The following is a 20,661-nucleotide window of genomic DNA, read 5'->3' as shown; positions in this document are numbered from 1 at the left end:
CATTCTGGGGTGGGGGGGTCCCCCTATTTCCTTGGAAAGGGAGGCTCCACTGGGCAGTGCCAGTTCATCCCACACCTGGAAGTGTCCAGACCTCAAGGCCCAGCAGCCCCCATGGGCCGCGAGGAGGCGGGCGGGACAGACCCCTTTCCTGCCCAGAACACGTGGGGTCCAGGCCGTCGTCGGAAGAACCAGAGATGTGAGGTGTCCATGTGGGAAGAGTTCCCGGGGCAGCTTGCATATCCAGACGTCCACACCAGGAGTGTGGGTCAGAGGGTCATGGATGCTGGGCCCCTCCTGACCGGACATCCGCAGCCAGTATCACAAGTCATGACTGTCAGGTAGTGTGGGGACATGGGGCGGGGGTGGGGGGAGGACAAGAGCACACGGTCCGGGCCCACAAGGGCCGTGCTGTCCACAGGGCTTGTGCTGGGCTTCTAAGTGCTCCCTCCACTCACCCCAGGGGCAGCGACCACCCCCCAAGCCCGCTCACAGACTCTTCCTGAATTAAGCCATGTGAACACCGCTCACGCCCCAGGCTGGCAGGGGCTCTCCACCTCGGTGGGAGTTTCCTTCTCCCATTCCAGACCCCTGCTCCTGCCATGGACACCCGCATCCCCAGGAGGCCTGCTGGGAGGGGTAGGGACTGGGCGGAGAAGAAGACAGGGCAGCCCTAGCTGCAGCAGGTGCAGGCAGGTAGTGGGAGTGCTCAGGTATCTGTCCCCCAAAGGCCCCGAATGTGGGGGCCAGGGCCGTGAGGGCGCTGACATGAGGGCCACCTCCTCCTGGGCTCCCCTGGGGACGCTGCAGGGAGAGCGAGGTCTCGCGACACTTTCCCTCCCTTCCACCCTCGGCTGCACCCGGGGCACCCGCTTGCCCTATTAATGGGCTTTGGCTGGTGTTTCTCCCCAACCGGGCTGCCCTGCGAGAGCGTTTTCATGCCCATTATACTCCCCAGAAGCTCTGGAGGCCACAGCTTTGGGGCACCTCCAGGAACAGATTCCAACCTAGGGAATTTCAAACAAGCCAGGGACTGGGCCTGCGGGCTGAGGGGAGGAGGGAGCCAGTGTCGCCATCCACCACCCCAATCCCCCGGGGCTAGGAGGCGCCCTACCCGGGAGGGCCCAGGACTCAGCTTACCTATCACCCGGGGTCTCCCTGGTAGAGGGGTCCTTCAGATTCCAGGGCTCCAAGACCCCCTACTTCGGCCCCGGGCTGCAGAGGATATTGGGGTGAGCTTCTGGGAGTGTCTGGAGGGAGGGCTCCCCTGTCAGCACAGGCGGACTGAAGACACCGACCAAGGGTAGGCGGGGGAGCCCGGGGGAGCCCAGGAGATGGTCCTGAGTCAGCCCTGAGGTGGATGAGGGCTGCGGAGCTGGGGGTGACGGCGGTGGGGACGAGGGGCTGACCACTCGACAGGAGACAGACCAGCCGAGGCAGGAAGAGGCGGGCACTGGGTCCCACTGGGCCCACCGGGAGGGCGGAGAGACCCTCAGGCAGAGCCCCCGGCCAGGGCAGCAAGCTCAGCTCCGCCCCCCACCCCGCCCACGGCGCCAGGCCCCGCCCCCTTCGTGGGGTCTGGACAGCGATGGGCAGAAGTGGGAAAGCGGGGCGCTGGGAACCTGGAGAGGACGGTTTCCTGCAGGGACGAGAGGCCAGGGCTGGACAGGGCAGGGGAACTTGGGCGCGGGACAATGGGACAGGCAGGGGGCTGTTCATTCTCCCTCAGAATGGCCCACACATCCCAAGGCTAAGTCTATAACCTCAGGGGCCCCGGACGGGGGGCTTCCATCTGGCTGGTTCCCAGAGGCTGGACGTTGGTGGGGACGCGGGCATGGCTGGTGGCCTGGGGCAGACATCGCTCTCTCTGGGGGAGCGAGATGGATCCTTGGTCCCCGTTCTGCGGATGGTCTCGTTCTCTGGGTGTCACGTCCTGTCTCGGGGGTCACTGGGAGGACAGGCGGGAGGGATGGACACAGACTGGTCCAGCTGTGCCCTGGGCTTTTGGGGACACCGTCTCGGGCCCACAGCATCAACAGGCCTCAGTCCCCACCCCCTCCCCCAGGAAGGACCTGCCTGTGAAACACGACGCCCATTGTGGGGGCTGGCTGGTCGTTTTTCAGATGGACACTCAAGGGGCAGGACAGGAGGTGACCCGCAGCCTTTGGCATGGTCCCCGTGTCAGCTGTGGCTCCTGACCAGGGCCTGAGCTGCCCTGAGAGTAGGGTTTGTGGAACGGGCTAGGTCACCACGACAGGGACATGTGGGAGGGAGTCCTGGGCCCCAGCTTCCTCCCCAAGTAAGATTGGGTGTCACGCCCCAGAGGCGTCCAGTGATGTCCTGAGTTTCAATAGGCCCACCCCCACCCCAGTCTAGGCGTGCATTTCTTGTGGCCCCCACCACAAAACACCAGACAGAGGGGTTGGAACAAATGCTTACTCTGGCCCTGGAGCCTGTAGCTGGTGACCTGGGCATTGGGGGCCTGGTCCCCCTGTAGGTTCTGGGGACAGTCAGTCCTGGGGATCTCCCACTTCCTGGGGTTACGTCCGGGCCGTCCTGTGGCTGCATCACCCCATCTCTGTTGTCACATTGCTTCCCCCTCGTGTATCTGTGTCCACACGTTCCCTCATGAGGACCCCTGTCCATCACAGCCCATCGAGTGGCCTCATCTCAACCCAGGCAGCCCTGCAGTGACCCAGCTCACACTCAGCCCCATTCTGAGGCTCCGGGGAGCCCATGCATTTTCCTGAGGGGCACTAGGAGTGACAAATGCCTGGGAGGGACATGGAGGCACATTTCCTAGGCTGGAATCCAGAAGCCTCCTGGAGAACATGGTGTCCTGATTCTGGGAGGACAGCCAGGCAGAGGAGGGAGACCCAGGGTCTGAGATGAGGGTCTCTCGAGGGCCAGGCGGGAGCTGGCAGGCGGGAAGTCAGGGGCAGACGGCCTTCCCCTTACTCCGTGGGGCCACTCGGGGGCAGATGCATGGTGGCCTAGGGGATGTCCTCTGTCTGATCCCAGGAAGGCGGCCAGCCATGGGCTCCCTGCCAGGTGGGGGCAAGTGTGGAGGGGTTTGAAGATGTGTCCCCCGGCTACTTTTGAAGAGAAGTGCCTTGGTTGTGTGTGGGACACACAGCCACCAGCCTGGCAGGAAGGGTGCCAGCCAGCAGCACGTGGGCTGCACCCAGGACTCCACAAACCTGGACGTGCCTCTTCTGGGCCAGGCCCCTTCCAGGATGGAGGGCACCACAGAGAGGATACTGTTATAATATAGATGAGATTATTATAACAGAAGGAGGTCTATTACTCTAGAGAGAGCTCTAACAGTAGAGGAGGACTCTTACTACAGAGGGGGGATATTACGGCACAGCAGGAACTCTAACAGTAGAGGAGGACTCTTACTACGGAGGGGGGATATTACGGCACAGCAGGAACTCTAACAGTAGAGGAGGACTATTACTACGGAGGGGGGATATTACGGCAGAGCGGGAACTCTAACAGTAGAGGAGGACTATTACCACGGAGGGGGGATATTACGGCAGAGCGGGAATTCTAACAGTAGAGGAGGACTATTACTACAGAGGGGGACTATTACTACAGAGGGGGGATATTACTGCAGAGCGGGAACTCTAACAGTAGAGGAGAACTACTACTACAGAGGGGGGATATTGCTGTAGGTTGTGGGTTGCAGCAAGAGAGGAGCCCTGTCACTGTAGAGGAGGAACTAAGACAATGGAGAAGGGACTATGTCTGTAGAGTGAGGACTGACACTGGGGTGGAGCTACTGGCGTGGAGGGATGAGCCAATAAGAGGAGGATCACTTTATCGGGGTGGCTGCTACTCTGGAGGCAGGACAGAATAGAGGACTCCTGCTGTAGAGGGGAGACTGTCACTCCAGGGGTAATATGACAATAGAGGAGAGCTGTTGTCATAGAGGAAGAACTGTGACACCAGGGGTAACTGCTGATAAGGTCTGCAGGCATCTGGAGACTTGGAGCAAAGGCAGGTACAGGGGCCCAGGCGTGGGGCTGGCGGGAAGGTGACTGAAGGTACGTGGATCGGAGGCCCCGATGCAGGAGGTGCCCAGAGAGGGGCTTCTGCCCAGGTGGAGGGCAGGGGCTGCAGGTGGGCAGGGAGGATGGGGACAGGTGGGTAACCAGCCTTGCTTGGACCAGTCCTGGAAAGGAGTGGGTCACCCCCTGGCTGAGGAGCCCAGAGGGACTGAGCCTGTGTGGCCTGGTCAGGAAGGGGGTCCTGAGGCTCAGCCGGGTCTTTGTGGGGAAGGGTCTTTGTGGGAAGACCTTTCTCGATACAGAGGAGGAGGGGGTTTCTGGTCCTTCAGGTCACCTTCACCATGCGGGAAGGCCGTGGGCTGTGACAGGAGGAGGGGACACTCAGACCTGGGCTGTGACAGGAGGAGGGGACCCTCAGGCCTGGGCTGAGGGGACACTCAGACACTGGTACGCAGAATGTCTATTTCACGAAAGACCCTGTTAAGAGAAGGAAACGACTTCTCTCAGTGCAGTGGGATGAGCAGCATCTTGGAAGCACTGGGACGCAGGTTCAATCCCCAGCCCAGCACAGTAGGTTAAGGATTTGGCTTTGCCACAGCTGCAGCTCGGTCGCGGCTGCAGCTCGGATCTGATCACTGGCCCAGCAGCTCCCTATGCCACGGGGCGGCCAAAGACGAAAAGCAACAACGACAACAACAGAGCGAGAGAGACAATAAAAAGACAAGTCACTTTCTGGGATAAAATGTTTGGAAAGTACACCTGAAAAAGGATTTCTACGTAAAATACACAGACAGTCAAATGCTCAACTAGAAGACAACTGAAAAACGGTGAAGATCTGAACAGACACCTCCGCAAACTCGACAGATGATAAATAAACATACAAAACAAGGCTCGGGAGTTCCCATAGGGGCTCAGCAGTTGACGCACCCGACTAGGATCCAAAAGGCCACAGGTTTGATCCCCGGCTTCGCTCCCTGAATTAAAGATCCAGCGCTGTGTGAGCCGTGGTGTGGCTCGCAGATGTGCCCCAGATCCTGTGCTGCTGTGGTGGCTGTGGCTGTGGCTGCGGTGTAGGCTGGCAGCTGTTGCTCCGATTCAACCCCTAGCTTGGTTGGGAACCTCCATATGCCTCGGGTGTGGCCCTGAAAAAAGAAAAAAGAAAAAAGAAAAAAAAAGAAGAAGAAAGTAGAAAGAGCAACAGCTCTCATGGCATGGCAGCAGGATGAGTGGCGTTTCGGAGCCCTGGGACACAGGTTTGATCCCCGACCCTGCATGGTGGGTGAAGGGTCTGGCATTGCTGCAGCTGTGGCTTAGGTCACAACTGCAGCTCAGATCTGATCCTTGGGCCGAGGACTCCTTACACTGAGGGGTGGCTGAGAAAGAAAGAAAGGCGAGAGGGAGGGAGGGAGGGGAGGGGGTTAGAAGATACGCAGAGACATTCCCTCCCAGTGCGCATGCTAAGGATCTGACGTCAGTGCGGTGGCTCGGGTCACGGCTGTGCCAAGGTTCGATCCCCGGCCTGGGAACTTCCACATGCCAGGGGCGTGGCCAAAAAACGAAAGTAAAAAGATAACTTACAGAATAGGAGAAAATGTTTGCCAATCACATGTCTGCTAGGGTCTCATATCCAGAATGGACACAGAGCTCCTACCATTGAGCCACAGAGAGGTACACAACCCAAGTGAAAAACGGGCAAGGGCCTGGACTATCCTTTTCTCCAAGGAAGACAGACAACGCACACGCTGGGATGCTCGGCATCACTCGTCACTGGGAGAGTCCGCTTCCAGATCACCGGGAGATAGCAGTTCGCATCCTGCCTGCAACCCAGCAGAGTCGGCAGGGATGTGGACAGGTTGGGGCCTGGCACATTACCAATGGGGACGTGAATCATTGCCGCCACGGTGGGAGACAGTTTGGCAATTCCTCGAAAAGATAAACATAGCATTAACCTATCACCTGGCAACTCCACTCCTAGGAGCATACACAAAAGAAATGAAGACAGGTATCCCAACAAAACCTTGCCAGGGATGCTCACAGCAGCGCCGTCCCCACTAGCGAAAGGTCGAAATAACCCAAGTGTCCATCCGAGACCCGTGGAGAGTCTGTCCACACAGCGGAGGGCTATTCAGTCACGAAAAAGGACCGAATGCGGACACCACAGCGTGGTTGAACCTCCAGGATACTGTGCTAAGAAAAAAAAACCACAGCGAACATGGAGTTCCCGTCATGGCTCAGTGGAAATGAATCTGACTCGCATCCATGAGGACGCAGGTTCAGTCCCTGGCCTCGCTCAGTGGATTAGGGATCCGGCATTGCCATGAGCTGTGGTGTAGGGCACAGACGCGGCTCGGCTCCTGCGTTGCTGTGGCTGCGGTGGAGGCCGGCGGCTCCAGCTCCTGATTCAACCCCTAGCCTGGGACCCTCCATGTGCCGTGGGCGTGGCCCTAAAAAGACAAAAAAAAAAGAAAAGAAAAGAAACAGTGGATGTTCCCGTCGTGGCGCAGTGGTTAACGAATCCAACTAGGAACCATGAGGTTGCGGGTTCGGTCCCTGCCCTCGCTCAGTGGGTTAACGATCCGGCGTTGCCGTGAGCTGTGGTGTAGGTCGCAGACGCGGCTCGGATCCCGCGTGGCTGTGGCTCTGGCGTAGGCCGGTGGCTGCAGCTCCGATTCAACCCCTAGCCTGGGAACCTCCATGTGCTGTGGGAGCAGCCCAAAGAAATGGCAAAAAGACAAAAAAAAAAAAAAAAAAAAAAAACGGTGAACACAGAAGGCCATGTATACATGATTCATCTCTGAACCATCCGCAGAGACAGCCAGCGGACTCGTGGTGGCCAGAGGTCGGGGGAGAAGTGGGGGTGACGACTGAGAGGGGCAGGGATTTCCCTTTGGAGGAGAAAAAGGCCTGGGAATTGACAGAGGCGATGGCGGCAAAGTTGACACTCGTACCCGATGTCACTGAACCACGCGCGTTAGAACAGTCAGTTCCGTGTTGTGTAGCTGTGACCTCATCGAAAGCAGAGGAGAGACAGTGCAGCCTGGCTGGCCGGGCGAGCCTCCCTCCACCGCCCGTAGTCTGGCCCTCGAGGCCCCCCACCGTCCAGCCCCTGCTGGGGGCCCGGCAGCCTCATCTCTGACACTTGTGCTCCAGCCACGCTGTCCACGCGGGTCCTCCCTCCAGCAGCTCCCTGACGAGTGCCAGGCCCCCGGGGGTCGGCTCTCCCACCCCGCAAGCTCACGGGGTCTTTCCAACGCTGCTCCAGGTAAATCAGACCTCAGCACTCGGTCCCCAGGGCCGTCTCATCTGTGTGGCTGGACATCAGCGTGTTCCGAGCACACGGGGTGCGGGCACCTGGCTCGGGTGACCTCAGCGCCACTGAGGTAGTGCTGGCCCGGTGCACTGAGGGCCACGCGGATCACCGGCCACCACGCGGCCTCCAAGTGGCTTCCCGCTCTGGTGCCCCCATGCCAGAGTGCGGGCGTCAAACAAAGGTCCCCAGCCATGCAGATGCTGTTATAAATAGCCCAGCCTGGGGCTCCCCGGGGTCAGCTCCAGGAAGTGGGGTCTCGCCTGTATTTTTACTCGTGGTCAGAGCTAAGGATGCCTGCGCCTCACTTCCGTCCACACCCCTCACTCTCTGGACACGAAAGACTCATTCTGGGTCCCGCCTCATCCTTGCTGACCAGGAGCTGGCTCTGCAGAGGCCCCACCAAACCTCAGGGTGCCGCAGGCACACAGAGGGAGGGGGCCTGTCTGAGCCAGGAGGGACCTTGGCCTTGGGGCGCCTGGGGCTGCAAGTGCTTCTCTCCGCTTGGGCCTCGGGGGACGCCGGAGCCCCCCAGAGAGATGCCCTCTGCGGCCCAGCACCCAGACAGTGACCGGCCCCCCCTCCGCCTGTCCTACCATCAAAACATCAGCACCCCCCAGCCCCAGGACAGTCCTGTCCCAGCCCTCCCTGGGCCAGTGGTCCTCGTGCCAGGACCGAGCCGAGCAGCCAGGCAGCACCAGATCTTCTGCCAGGGGCTTCCAGTAAGAGTGACAGGGTGGCCCAGGAGTGGGGGGGACCATGTGCCTTGGGCCAGCAGGTAGGTAGAGATGGATCAGATCAATGGCTGGTGGAGGCAGGGACGCTGCCCAGAGATTCCTGTGTGAACACGGCCTCGCATGGAAACGGGGCCTCGGCAGATGATGGAGCCACAGTCACACACGTCACTCGGGTTGATCCTAATCCACTGGGATGGTGTGGGTGTAAGGAGAGGGGCACTGGGAGTTCTCAGGGGGTGCAGCTCATCAGGGACCAGAGTTGTCACTGCAGGAGCTCGGGTCACTGCTGTGGCGTGGGTTCGATCCCAGGCCCAGGAACTTCCACACGCCCCAGGTGTGACCCCCCTCCCAAAAAAAGAGGGGACTTGGACGAGGACACGCAGTGGGGAAAACGGCCTTGGTAGGGCTGAGCTGCTGCCCCGAACCAGACCCTCCCCTGCCCTCACGGCGAGTGACGTCAGACACCCCTCCGGACACCAGACACACCTCTGTTCCAAGCTGCCTCACCAGGGACGCTGTGCTGACAGCGGACGAGAGGGACACAGGACCCTCGGCTCTGTCTCACTCTCCAGACCACGTGGGAGGGGGAGGAAAGGGCCCTGCACAGACAGCAGCCACTGCTGCTGGTCACCTCCGGCCCTGACTCTCAGGGGCTCTGGCCTCAGCTCTCAGGCTCCTGGGGCCATGGGGGGGCCCCGCCCAAAGCTGCTCATCGGGTCCCCCAGACAGCCCAGGACTAGCCAGACCTCACCGCTCACGCATCCCATGGGTCCCTCGCAGCCATCAGCAATTTGAAACAGCCACCCTGTCCCTTTTAATCTCAGTAGAAGTACCTCAGGCAGGCACAGAAACAGGACACTCAGCCTGGTCACAGCAGATCACCTGTGCCCATTGGCCCAGACTGGCCCCTTAAGGGACTGGGGACAGAAGACGTGGTGGGGCCAACACCCCTTGTCCCAGAGGGGCCTGGAGTTAAACCAGGAAGCAGGGAGGGAATGGGGCGGGGGCTTGGCTGGCAGGATGCTCAGGGGAGTGGGGGCAGAGCCCGCCTGCACGGGTTCAGCCAGCGCCCTTCAGGGCTCAGGTCCAGGGACCCCGGCCCACGTTCCCCAGGATGGACAAGTGCAACACATGGAGATGGGGCCAAGGGCAGGGGCCTCAGGTGGCCCCTTCACCAGCATCTGGCCTCTGATGGTGACCGACGCCCACACAGTCACCTCCTGGCTGGGCGTCTAGGCTCTGCTGGTCATAGGACAGGCCACAGGCCAAGGCCAGGCCAGGCTGGGAGCCCCGCGCGTCTCCTGTGAAGGTGGGAGGGAGGCCCTCTCCACAGCAGTCCAAGGCACAGTAGTCACTGTCACCCTCTGACTGCAGGGGAGCTGGCCTGGCGGGGCTTGCAGGAAGCCAGTCCTCCTGCGGCAGGTAGGAGGGCGCTTGTCCTGCCAACTGCATGAGTCCTGCTGGCAACGCACCTGCTGGGAGGCTGGTGCCGCTACTCTCCTCCTCCAGGCCCACAGACCGCCAGGCATCCGTCGGGTCGTAGGTGAGTAGAGCAACGGCCTCCCGAACACTAGCCGCCAAGCCTCCTTGGGGGGCGCTGACCCCGTCCTTCGGACCCACTCTGTGGGCCCCCAGCCAGGTCTGGAACAGAGCGCAGAGGGAGCCCTCAGGCAGCGCGTTCGGGACTCACTGCGAAAGCAGCCTCCCTCCTCCACCAGGAAGCTCTCCTGACACCCACACCCAGAAGCGCAGAGCACCTGTGCCAGAACATTCTGTCTCCTTACAGGGACCGGCCCTGCCTTGGCTCAGGAACCCGACACCCGACGCACCAGCCCGGGGCCTGGTGCTCACAGAGGCCTGAACCAGGGTACAGATGGTGACAACACTGCTCCAGGCACTGACACAGCTGCAGAGCCCGGGCACCCCCCACTTCACACACACACACACACACACACACACACACACACACACACACGACCACAGGTGCCGTTGGCACTGGCCCCTTCAGGCTGAGGCCAGCAGACATGGACCCCTCTGTGGGGCCAGTGGAGGCCCCCAGCTCCCAAAGGAAGCTGTTCCCGAGGTGGGACCAGGACGGCATCACACAACGCAGCTCCCATTACCACCCCACCCCGCCAGGGAGCAGGTGCCACGGCTCTACGAGAAGGGGCTGGGTGTCCAGGGAATGAGGCCTTTACCGCACAGCCCTGACAAGAGCTCAGCTGAAAGCTTAGAAAACCAGACTCCCTGTTAAGAGAGAAGGGAAGGAAGCCGAGCCTGGCCCGGGGAGGTCCTGGGAAGAGAGGGTCAGTGGACCCCTGGGAAGCACCACCCCCTATCCTTTGCCCAAAGTGAGGGATCTGAGAGACGGGAACCAGAGATGAGGCCCGTGAGGCACCAACAACCAGGCGGGGTGGCGGTGGGGCGGGGGGGATGTGGGTCTGACTGTCCCTTCAGCCTGTTCTCTGCTCCGTGGCCAAAGAGGGCCCAACAGGCGCCAGGCCAAGGTGCAGAGTCAGCTCGGTGGCTATGGCCCCAGCCTGCACCCAGGGGGCTGGGAGGGGCCCGCCAAAGCAATCAGGGCCCAGGGAGGTTGGGAGGGGGGTGCGGACAGCACAGGCACAAGAGGAACCCCCCAACACACACACAGACACAGCCGCCTGGGGGCAGATGGTCCCGTGCCGGCACCTCGAACCAACCAGTTACCTCAAAGGGCCATGGCAGAGCAGAAGAGGCAGAGAAAAATGTCACATTTTCTCTCCATCGGCCGTGGCATTAGAGACATGAGAAGCAAAAGGACTCAGCAAGGGAGGAGAAAGCCAATTTTTTTTTTTTTTCCCAATTTAGTCACAGTGTCTAAGCTATATATACCGAAAAAGCTCCCAGCACTGACAGAGGCCCCCACGCCTCACCCGAAGCCCACATCCTGGGCAGGCCAGACAGCCGGGCACCCCCAGCCCTGCCCCCACACCAGCCCCACGTGTCACGAACCTGGAAGTCCCCGTTGTGCAGGCTGTAGAGAGGCTGGAAAAATGGCCTAGGCGAGGGCACGTCCCGGTACCAGGCCACCTTCATCCTGAGGCCAGAAGAGGGCAGTCAGACGGGCTGGAGTGCGGGGCTTCCCGGCCCAGCTCCCAGAGGCAAAGGCCACTGCAGGGCCGCTCCCGCCAGGCTCCCCTCTCGCGGGGGCCAGACACCTGACCTGACACCAGGCGGCTGTGACCGCCTCGCTGATGACCCCACAGAACCGACTGATACCGAGACAACGTGTCCTTTCAGAGTGAGCAGGGGTGGGATGTCCTCAGCCGAGAGGGAGGCAGCACCTTCCGCAGCCCTGCCCGGACAGGCCCACCCCAACCTCACCAGCCTCCCCGGGGCCCGGCCCAACTCCCCACCTCGGGGGCACATCAGAGGCCCCCAGTCTCATCTCCTCCACCCACAGGGCTCCTCCTGAGGCCCTGGCACCGCCCTCCACTGCCCTGCTCCGCTCCTCCCGCCAGCTCACACACCATCGCCCCTCTGGACCCTGCCGGCCGCCCAGGGGCTCCTCGTCCCTTGTCCCACAAAACTCCACTCTCAACACAAACCGGGTAACGACACACACCAACACACTTCCAACAATCTCCTTCGACCCCAGGACAAGGCGGCCCCTCCCTCACCTGCCCAGCCGCCCCGCAGGCCCTGCCCGGCACCCCCTCCCTCCCCGGACCTGCTCCCTGTCCCACCTCTTCTCGTGCCCTCTTCTAGCTGCCGCACCCGGCTGGTCTCCTCCAGGACCCCCTCGCGACAAGGCCCCCTACCCCCTCTTGTACCATGGCACGTGCCAGCTTGTTTCAGGAGGGCCCTGTGTCCCTCTGGCTCTCAGTGGCATGCACGGGGCAGAGAACAGATCCCGTGAGAACCAGAGGCCCAACGCTCTCATCACAGAGCGTGTGACAAACCTGCCAACACCAGTGCCTCCAGAGGCACGAGGCAGGACCTCAGGCACCTGGGCCCCCGTGACTTTGCAGCCCTCCGGGGTGGGGTCACCCTGCCCCTGCCCCACACACCTGGCACCATCCAGGGGAGGGGGCGGGAGATCTGCCCCCAGGGCACCGCCTACCCGCGCCACACCTGCACACACTCTCAGTCACGATGACACACACCCCTGGCAACCGACCTGGGCGACAGCCTGAAGAGCAGGTAGGTCAGGCTGGTCAGCAGCAGGACAATGGACACAGCGACGAGGGCGCTGTCGGGCTGTCCCAGGGGGCGGGCCAGGGCACCTGGGAGCAGGAAGGGCCGGGCTGAGCTCCTCCCAACTCACGGGCCAAAGGTCCCGGCAGGAGCCGTGGCCCAAAACGGAAGGTTTGCCAGAGGCCTGGGAGGTCGGTGTCCAGCACCCCGGGCCTCCCCTGCCCGCAAGATCCTCAGGGTCAGTGCGTTTCACCAGCACCTCTGAGCTCCAGGGTCAGCCCAGCTCCCCCCAGGGAGACCAGGCCGGCACCAGAGCAGATGCACCCAGCCTGGCGGGCAGCCCCGGGCCCCTCTCCATCCTGGGGACAGCGCCCTGCGGTTCCTAGGAAGACCTCCGGGGGGAGGGGGCGGTACCAGGAGGGCACAGCCCAGACCCCTGCAGGGCCGCAAGACGCCCACCTCGCCTCCGGGGGGCGGGGAAGCGCACGGGCAGGCTCCACTCGCTCCACTGGCCCTCGTAGCGCTCCTCCTCGTCCGCCGCGTCCTCGGGGGTGACCATCTGCACACGCAGCCTGGCCTCGTAGGTGGAACCAGGGTCCAACTCGACGGCTTCAAGTTTAAGCCAGGTCACCCCGATGATGCGGTCCTTGCGCCGAGCGCGCTGCGGGGGGGAAGGACGGTCAGGGGGTGCCGCGGGGGAGACGGGTCCGCCAGCCCGCGAGGACGTGCGCGCGCACGGGCACGCGCTTCCATCATCCACCCGCGTGGACGCATCCGCACGGACCCGCCCTGCGGTGCTCACGGGCGCGCGCGGGCACGGGCACACACAGCCCACTTGCGCGCGCAGAGCCTTGGCTCCGGTCGCTTTCCCCCAGTAAGGTCATCTAAGCTGACATCACCTTGGTGGCATGAGGCGCGACCCTGGCTGCTGCCCCCAGGAAGGGCCCCAGGCGTTACCTCCCAGGCCTCCTCCTGCCTCTTGAAGGCCAGTTCATAGCTGAGCAGCGAGGCCAGCGGCTCCAAGGCGGGCCGGACGCTCCAGGTCAGGACACAGTGGTCGGAGCTGACGTTGCTCTGCACGTCAGAGGGGGGGTCCAGCTTCACTGAAAGACAACGAAGCCCCCCGCAAGGGTGTTTCCATCCACACACCGGGGACTGGGGATCTGAAAGATGCCCGAGAAGGCGGGGCGTGGGCAAGGCCCTCTCTGAACAGGGGCGGTTCCTGGGAGAATGGTCCAGAGAAGCCACAGGTGGGACGAGACAGCCAGGACTCCCTCCACCCTGCCGCCAGACCAGCTGATTTCAAATCTGCCCTTTCCTTTCGTCCAGAGGCTGCTGATGGAAGTTCTTCCCTGGGTCTTACTGCAGTCCTTCCTGATGTGCCTTTCAAGTGCCTCCAACTGCGGCCCAGCCCCGACTCAAAGCCCTGCATCCTCGGCCTCCTCCAAAACCAGTGGGCGCCCCTCCCGGGCCCTCCTGCTCTGGCCCTCGGCAGACCCCTCCGCAGGGACCAGGGGCACTCCCCGAGCCTCGGGGTGATGGGCTGCAGGCCCAGGCAGCCAGAGTGTTCCCTCACCGTGTCTCCGGGGCAGGTACTGTGGGTCCACCAGGCTGACCTGCTCCTGCCCAGAGACGTGACGGTGGAAGGTGATGGTGAAGTCGTCAGAAGGCACCAGCACCTCCTCGGCCGGCAGCTCCACGGTGCACACGCTGGCCCGGAAGACGCACCTGTGCTTGCTGCCCGGCGCGTGGTTGCTGGAAAGGGTGGGTGTTGGCACCGAGGGGCCGCTGGAGCAGCCTGGCTCCCGCCGCTGCTGCCGGCGGCCTCCCCTCAGCCCTGCCCTCCGCCCTCACCTGGTGAAGAGGAGCCAGGGGCTGGCGCCCTGGCCCAGCTCCGGGGCAGACCAGTGGCAGTCGATCCGGAGAATGTTGTTGTTGTGGCAGCTGAACGCCCCAGCCCCCGGCCCTGGGAACAGCGAACACGGGAGCCACCGTGGCCGCTTCAGGGCAGGGCTGGGGCGGGTGAGGATCTGGCAGCTGATGCCCTCTGATGGGCAGGCAGCCCAGGAGAAGGTGGCGAGGGCAGGGCCAGGAGGCCTAAGCCGTGGACCGTGTGGGGCCGAAGCCCTGCTGACCTCAGGGAGACAGGCCCCCGCACAGTTCAGACCCAGCCCTCCCCCAGGGTGTGACCGGGACAGCCCTGCCTGCGGCGCTGCACCCACACACCCCGAGACACTGCCCCACCCTCACCTGCTCCATCCCCCGGGACGGAGACGCCCAGGCCGACACAGGTACAGATGCAGGAGCAGATCAGGAGCCGGGAGCCCACCTCACACATCAGGGCCTCGCTCTCCAAGGTCCAGCCTGGAACAGGCACGGCTCAGGAGCTCTGTGCAGGGCGCTTTCTCTGCCAGGACACCCCCCACCGCGGGCTCCCCCTTCGGCAGTCCTGGGAGGGGTGCTCCCCAGCCTACGGCTCCAACTAGGTCACCACCTATACCCTCACCCTGCCCGAGGGCATCAACGAGAACCCCAAACCCAAGCCTCCTGGGTTTCTGGACTCTGACTCAGCCACACATCCATGTTGGCCCAGCAGGCGCCTCTCTGCCCAGACCCCAGCCCCCAGCCCGGGTCATCTCCCGCTGAGGAGGCAGAGTGGGGAGATAGGCCACGTGCCCAGGTCCCCTCCTGCCATGGGGCCGGGGTTAGGGGACCGGCCATGTGCCGACCGCGTAAGGTGCAGCAGCCACTTGAATTCCCACCATGGCCATGTGAGGTGCACAGACAGGGAGCTGAGTGCCAGGAGGGGAACGGCTTTGCCAAGCAAGGGTCATGGCCAAGTGCCCCAAGGAGGAGCAGCAGGAGGGCAGCACAGCAGGGTGTCCAGGCGCAGCCGGCACTTCCTGCACTCTGGGGGTCGCACCTGCGCCCCGAGGGCCTGCAGAGGAGAGCAGGGCTCTGGGTGCTGGAGTGCCCGCCCCAGGATCCCCAGAGCACACAGGGTGCTAGAAGTGCCCGGGGATGAGGGGCTGCCGACGCCCTATCGCCCCAGATGGCCCCAGATGGCGCACTGATAGCTTCTCCACAGGAAGCAGGCCGGCTGGTTATGCAAGCCTGATGGGCGATAAGGAAGCAGGAAAGCACAGACACGCACAGACCGCAGCGCTGAGCCCTCCAGGTAGCAGACACCCTCCCACCCCACCCACCCCACCCCGCCCACCGTGCATCAGCAGGACCCGCGTTAAGATCAACAATTAGGGGAGCCTTGCCCATCCCTGGATGGAAGCACCAGCGGCCACAACCAGCCAGGGCAGGACAGCCTGCAGCGAGGCCCCCCCGCCACCTCCACACCCCTACCCCCACCCCCCGAGCCGCGCAGGTCCTGGATGGAGATGGGGACCCCGGCATGGGGGAGGGGCTCAGGGCCAGCAGCTCCGAGCTGCCCCAGGCCACAGGATGGATGGTCACAGCCCCAGCCGTGGAGGGACGCCTGCATCCGGGCAGAACAGAGACCAGCCCAGCCACAGGCCGACTGAGCCTGCAGTGCGGCAACTCCAAGCTCAGCCAGCCCGGGGGGCAGGCGTGCGGAGGGCAGGACCCACATGGGGCTCCAGAGAGGTGCGTGGTAGTAGGCCAGGACCCCCTGGGGGCATGCAGGGACAGTTGGCCAGGGCATGCCACCTGGTGAGCTGGGCAGGGCAGGGCCGCCCCCTCCCACCAACGGGGAAGCCAAGGCCCAGAGACACCAGAGACTTGCCGGCGACCTGGCACTGGCCTGTCCCGGGCACCCATCCCGCCAGCTCCCCCACAGGCCTGCAAGCTTCCCTCCCCCAGACAGTGGTCCCCCCTCATCTTGAGGGGGACACAGCTGAGACAAGGCCACCCACATCCTCAGCAACAGTCACGGGGCTGGGAAGTAGAAACCTCACCCGCACACTCGCCGGTCCTGAAGACACACCAGGGTAGCACCAGAGAGGCCTGAGCACAGCTCAGACGAGACCGGGTCACAGGACGGCTGTGACAACATGACGGGACCGAGCCCGGCCCCTCCGGACAGGGCCGCCCCCTCACACCTGCCCTGCTGGGGAGCCCGGCTGACATCGCCACCCAGCACCGTCCCTTCCCCTCAGGGCTGTGCATGTGCCCTCAGCACAGAACCACGCTGGGCCCGTCTCCAAACCCCATCTCCCCCCGGCCTCTGGTTCGAGATCTGGCACAGACGACCAGCAGGCCTCACAGCTTGCCGCGCTGGTTTCCTGGCCCACCACCTTGCAGCCAGACCCCCGCCATGGGGCCCCCCAGACGCTGCCAGCCCAGGGTCCGCTTGTCCCCGGCACTCAGCCAGTGAAACGTCAGCCAGAGCAGGCCTGTCCTGGGGCCTCCCGGGCCTCCCAGCCCACCCTCCGAAAGGGCCTCCCGCTTGTTCCTGCAGCCACGCACTGCCCCCTTGTCCAGCCTGCACTGTTTAACGGGAGGGAGCTGCATCCTGTTATCCCCTCCGCCCACCAAGAGGCTGGAGACACAGAGACGGATGGGACAGAGCTGCTGGTTCACACCCGCCAGCGCTGTTCTCTCTGCTGGGGGAGGGGAAGAATGGCAGACCCTGGCGTCCCCGGGCCGCGGGACACGGCGGGGGCAGGTCAAGGCAAGGCCAGCTGGCTGAGCACAGGGAAGGCGCAGAGGGGGTGGCACCCAGCAGCACCTGTCACCTGCCTCCCAAGAGGGCGGAGCCGGCCGGGCAGATGAGCTGGCGCTGGGAGTGAGGGCCGGACCCCGAGCAGCCTGGGGTGGACAGGGGCCCAGGGGTCTGAGGCTGGAGGTGGGAGCCGCAGCTGGGAGGTGCCCGAGGCCAGGGCGCCAGAGGGGAACAAGGGGCCCAGGGAGGGCAGGCTACCGGCCCATCTCCGAGCCTCCCGCTGCCCCGAGGGCTTGAGAAGCAGATAATACACTCACCTTCCCGGACACGTCTGCTGGGTCCCATGGCAAGTGAGACTGGCCTGGAGGCGACTTGTCACCCTGCACTCGGGGGTTGCAGCACAGGCCCTCAGCCCGATTCAGGAGATAAGTCATCGACCGGTGACGTGAGCCCCGCGCGCACAGAAGGCTGACACGGCCGCCCACATCTGAAACCACGAGCGCAGAGCAGTGCGGCTGCCCCAAGGGGTTGAGAGGCAGCGGCCTCTTCTCATCAGATACCTGCCCCCCTTCCCTGGGAACCGAAGGTGGCCAAACTCGGACTCTGGGGACGCGTCCACTGCCTGGCAGGTGACAGTTTCCCTCAAGGACACCACTGAGATGCGTGAGGCTGGCGCCAGGAGGCCAGGGCCCTGAGCGGGCACAGGGCAGTGGCGCTGTCTCCCAGGGTTTCCAGGAGGCACAGGCCCCTTTAGGCAGCCTTGGCAGCCGGCACGCCGGGCGGAGCGGGGCCTCAGGTGCAGAAGCGGAGCAAGAACGGGCGTCCCCTCCGATCTCAGAAGACGCAGCCCCTGCAGGCCGCTAGGCTCCAGCCCTGACAGACACAGGTTTAAGGGCCCCGTTCCTCGCTGTCAGCTGCACAGCCTCCTTGTTCCTCTGGCTGGTTTCAAAATCTTTCTAGGGAAGCTCCTGAAAACCTGCCTCATGGCATCTCGGGTCGCATGGGCCATGGTTCAGTAATCCTGCCGATGGACCTGCGGAGCCTTTGCCCAAATATGCAGCTTCAGGGTTTCGGAGATAGAGTTAGCATATGGCATCATATTAGTTTCAGGTGTACATGTGATTTTTTTTTCTTTTTTCTTTTTTGGTCTTTTTAGTGCCACACCTTCAGCATATGGAGGTTCCCAGGCTAAGGGTCCAGTTGTCGGAGCTGTAGCCGCCAGCCTACGCCACAGCCACTCGGGATCCGAGCCGCATCTGTGACCTACACCACAGCTCAAGGCAACGCCGTGTCCTTAACCCACTGAGAGAGGCCAGGGATCGAACCTGCGTCCTCAGGGATCCCAGTCAGATTCGTTTCCGCTGAGCCACGATGGGCACGCCTATGCTATTTTCAGTGGACGGTGGTGAACTCCAGGCTTGGATCTTTAAGCAGCAGCACGAGTGCGGTACAAGAAACTGCTCGGGTCTAAGGCTGAGCACTACAGAAACTGGCAGCTGCTGCCAAGTGGCCTCTAAAAAGGTACCGACTTCTACTCCCAGCAGGCGACTGAGAAGGCCCATGGCCCTCGCCCACTGTGCGCTTTATCGGTCTTTAAATCTTTGCCCATCTGATAGGCACAGATACGGCAATGCTGCCTTAATCTGCACTTCCTTATTAGGTGAGGATAAGCATCTTTTCAAATATTTACTGGCTGTATGTTCTTTCGGGTTCTGAATAGAGTCACATTTCCATCTGTCCCCATGCACAAGTGTGCTCTGAACATCAAAACACATGGGGTGTGGCGGGGGGGGGATGTGCTTGGGCTGTGGGATGGAAATCGTGTGAAATAGGATTGTGAGATCATCCGACAACTACAGATGTGATAAATTCACTGAGTAATTAAAAAAAAGTAGTCACAGAAAAAAAACAAAAAGCAAAAACATCTGGGGTGGAGTGCCCGTTGAGGTGCAGGAGAAACGAATCCCACCAGGCACCATGAGGTGGTGGGTTCGCTCCCTGGCCTCAATCAGTGGCTGGGGGATCCAGCGTTGCTGGGACCAGAGAAACCTAGCAGAATCCACAATGGCCATCATTCACAGTTTCCGAGATAAAAACATGTGAAAAAACAGATTATGTGACCCCATACTTAAGAGCAAAGACAGCAGACAGAGACTGACTCTCAGTGCTACACTGTTGGAAACAGCGCAGGGTGTTTTGTTTTTTTTTTTTTCTTTTTCATCGCTGCCCCCCAGCATATGGAGGTTCCCAGGCTAGGCGTCCAATCGGAGCCACAGCCACCGGCCTACACCACAGCCACAGCAACACGGGATCCAAGCCACGTCTGCGACCTACACCCCAGCTCACGGCAACGCCAGATGCCCAACCCACTGAGCAAGGCTAGGGATCAAACTCGCAACCTCATGGTTCTTCGTCGGAGTCGTTAACCACCGCGCCCTGACGGGAACCCCTGTCTAGTCACTTCTGATGGCACATGGAGGATAATGTGAGAAACGAATGTGCGCGCGTGTGTGTGTATATAACCACACAATCTCACACGCTTTCTCTTACATTGCGTTATAGGTCACATGTGTGACTGTGACGGGGTCACCTGGCTGCGCAGCAGAAGCTGACACAACACTGTCAATCAACTGTCATAGAAAAAATAAAAATCAAAAGACTAAAGGTAAAAGCATGAGCGAGCAAAGAAAACAAGACGGAACAGTAACCATAGGGAAGCCTTGAAAGGGAGACGGGTGAGACCTGACTGGACTCACAGTGGAAACCACATCCTCAAAATCACACCGGAGAGGAAGTTCCCTTGCGGCAGCAGGTTAAGTCTCCGGCGCTGCCGCGGCTGCGACACAGGTCGCAACTGCAGCGTGGATTTGATCCCTGGCCCAGGAACTTCCACACGCGGAGGGTGCCGTCAAAAAACAAAACAAAACAAAAAAATAGGAGTTCCCACTGTGGCTCAGCAGAAATGAACCTGACCAGCATCCATGAGGACGCAGGTTCGATCCCTGGCCTCACTCAGGAGGTTAAAGGATCTGGCGTTGCTGTGGGCTGAGGAGTAGGTGGCAGACACGGCTCGGATCCCGCGTGGCTGTGGCTCTGGTGGAGGCCGGCAGCTGCAGCTCCGATTGGACGCTTAGCCTGGGAACCTCCACATGCCACGGGTGTGGCCCTCAAAAGATTAAAAAAAAAACAACAAAAAAAAACCCCGCCACATGGACAGAGAGGACCATGTGTAGGTCAGCACAGCCGCGTTCCCGGGGCAAGGCCGCGGAGTGGGAAGGCCCCAGACAATTACAAGGATCAGGCTGGCCCCCCAACAAGGAGCAGCCGAGCAGGTCCGCTCAGTCCAACACCTGTGCTTGTGCCAGGCAGACACACGGGAGGGCCAGCATCTCTTGTCCCAGAAGACGTTCGGAAGCCACAACCTGACACGCCACTCACCCCCAGAACGAATGGAGATAAACAGAAAGACGGTCTCCTCAGCTGGCGGGAAACCTCGGGCACAAAGAGGACACTGTCGCCAAACACCTGCAGGAAGCCAGCCCTGAGGAAGAAGGGCACAGGCAATGACAACCCCGGCGGAGGAGGCGTTTCACAAGGCTGTTACGTGAGCAGCTACACAAATCCTCACAGCTCTACGAGGTTAGCGACCTGCAGCCCACAAGCCAAATCCACCCCGCCCTCGAAAAAAACTTGTGAGCCAAAAACAGTTTACGTATTTTTAACCGGGTACGGAGACAGCGTTTGGAGAATTACATGATGGGGAGCTCCCATCGTGGTTCAGTGGTTAACAAACCT

The 20,661-nt window shown here is 61.9% G+C and overlaps 1 protein-coding gene across 3 annotated transcripts; it reads right to left on the bottom strand.

Moving 5' to 3' along the window:
- Positions 1 to 3,260: 3,260 nt before the first annotated feature.
- On the bottom strand, positions 3,261 to 17,358 carry IL9R (interleukin 9 receptor). Of its 3 annotated transcripts, XM_085018274.1 has the most exons (10): positions 17,184 to 17,358; positions 14,481 to 14,594; positions 14,085 to 14,196; positions 13,807 to 13,985; positions 13,188 to 13,333; positions 12,690 to 12,891; positions 12,214 to 12,319; positions 11,046 to 11,130; positions 9,527 to 9,695; positions 3,261 to 4,487 (listed from the first exon to the last, which is right to left on the bottom strand). In XM_085018274.1, the coding sequence occupies exons 1-10, from the start codon at positions 17,209 to 17,211 to the stop codon at positions 4,471 to 4,473; spliced, it is 1,158 nt and encodes a 385-aa protein (XP_084874400.1). In that variant the 5' UTR covers positions 17,212 to 17,358; the 3' UTR covers positions 3,261 to 4,470. The 3 variants fall into 3 exon arrangements, with proteins under 3 accessions (XP_084874400.1, XP_003124727.1, XP_084874398.1); XM_003124679.5 differs by lacking the exon at positions 3,261 to 4,487 and having other exon boundaries at positions 8,845 to 9,695; XM_085018272.1 differs by lacking the exons at positions 3,261 to 4,487; positions 17,184 to 17,358 and adding an exon at positions 16,160 to 16,658 and having other exon boundaries at positions 8,845 to 9,695.
- Between the last annotated feature and the right edge of the window lie 3,303 nt (positions 17,359 to 20,661).

This window comes from Sus scrofa, chromosome 3 (assembly GCF_054392235.1).
Source record: "Sus scrofa isolate SSC_HxYL_T2T_F1_AM1 chromosome 3, Sscrofa_HxYL_maternal_Yorkshire_Landrace_v2.0, whole genome shotgun sequence".
NCBI lineage: Eukaryota > Metazoa > Chordata > Mammalia > Artiodactyla > Suidae > Sus > Sus scrofa.
The sequence above is the reverse complement of the archived record's forward strand: the minus strand, read 5'-3'. Positions and strand labels throughout refer to the sequence as shown.

Coding starts and splice junctions, on each gene's coding strand:
- IL9R (XM_085018272.1), bottom strand. CDS start 16,370: ATGCACAGCCCTGAGGGGAAGGGACGGTGCTGGGTGGCGATGTCAGCC. Junction 14,197..14,480: donor CGTCCCGGGGGATGGAGCAG/GTGAGGGTGGGG, acceptor CGCTGTTCCCAG/GGCCGGGGGCTGGGGCGTTC. Junction 12,892..13,187: donor GGCAGGAGGAGGCCTGGGAG/GTAACGCCTGGG, acceptor TCCCCCCCGCAG/CGCGCTCGGCGCAAGGACCG.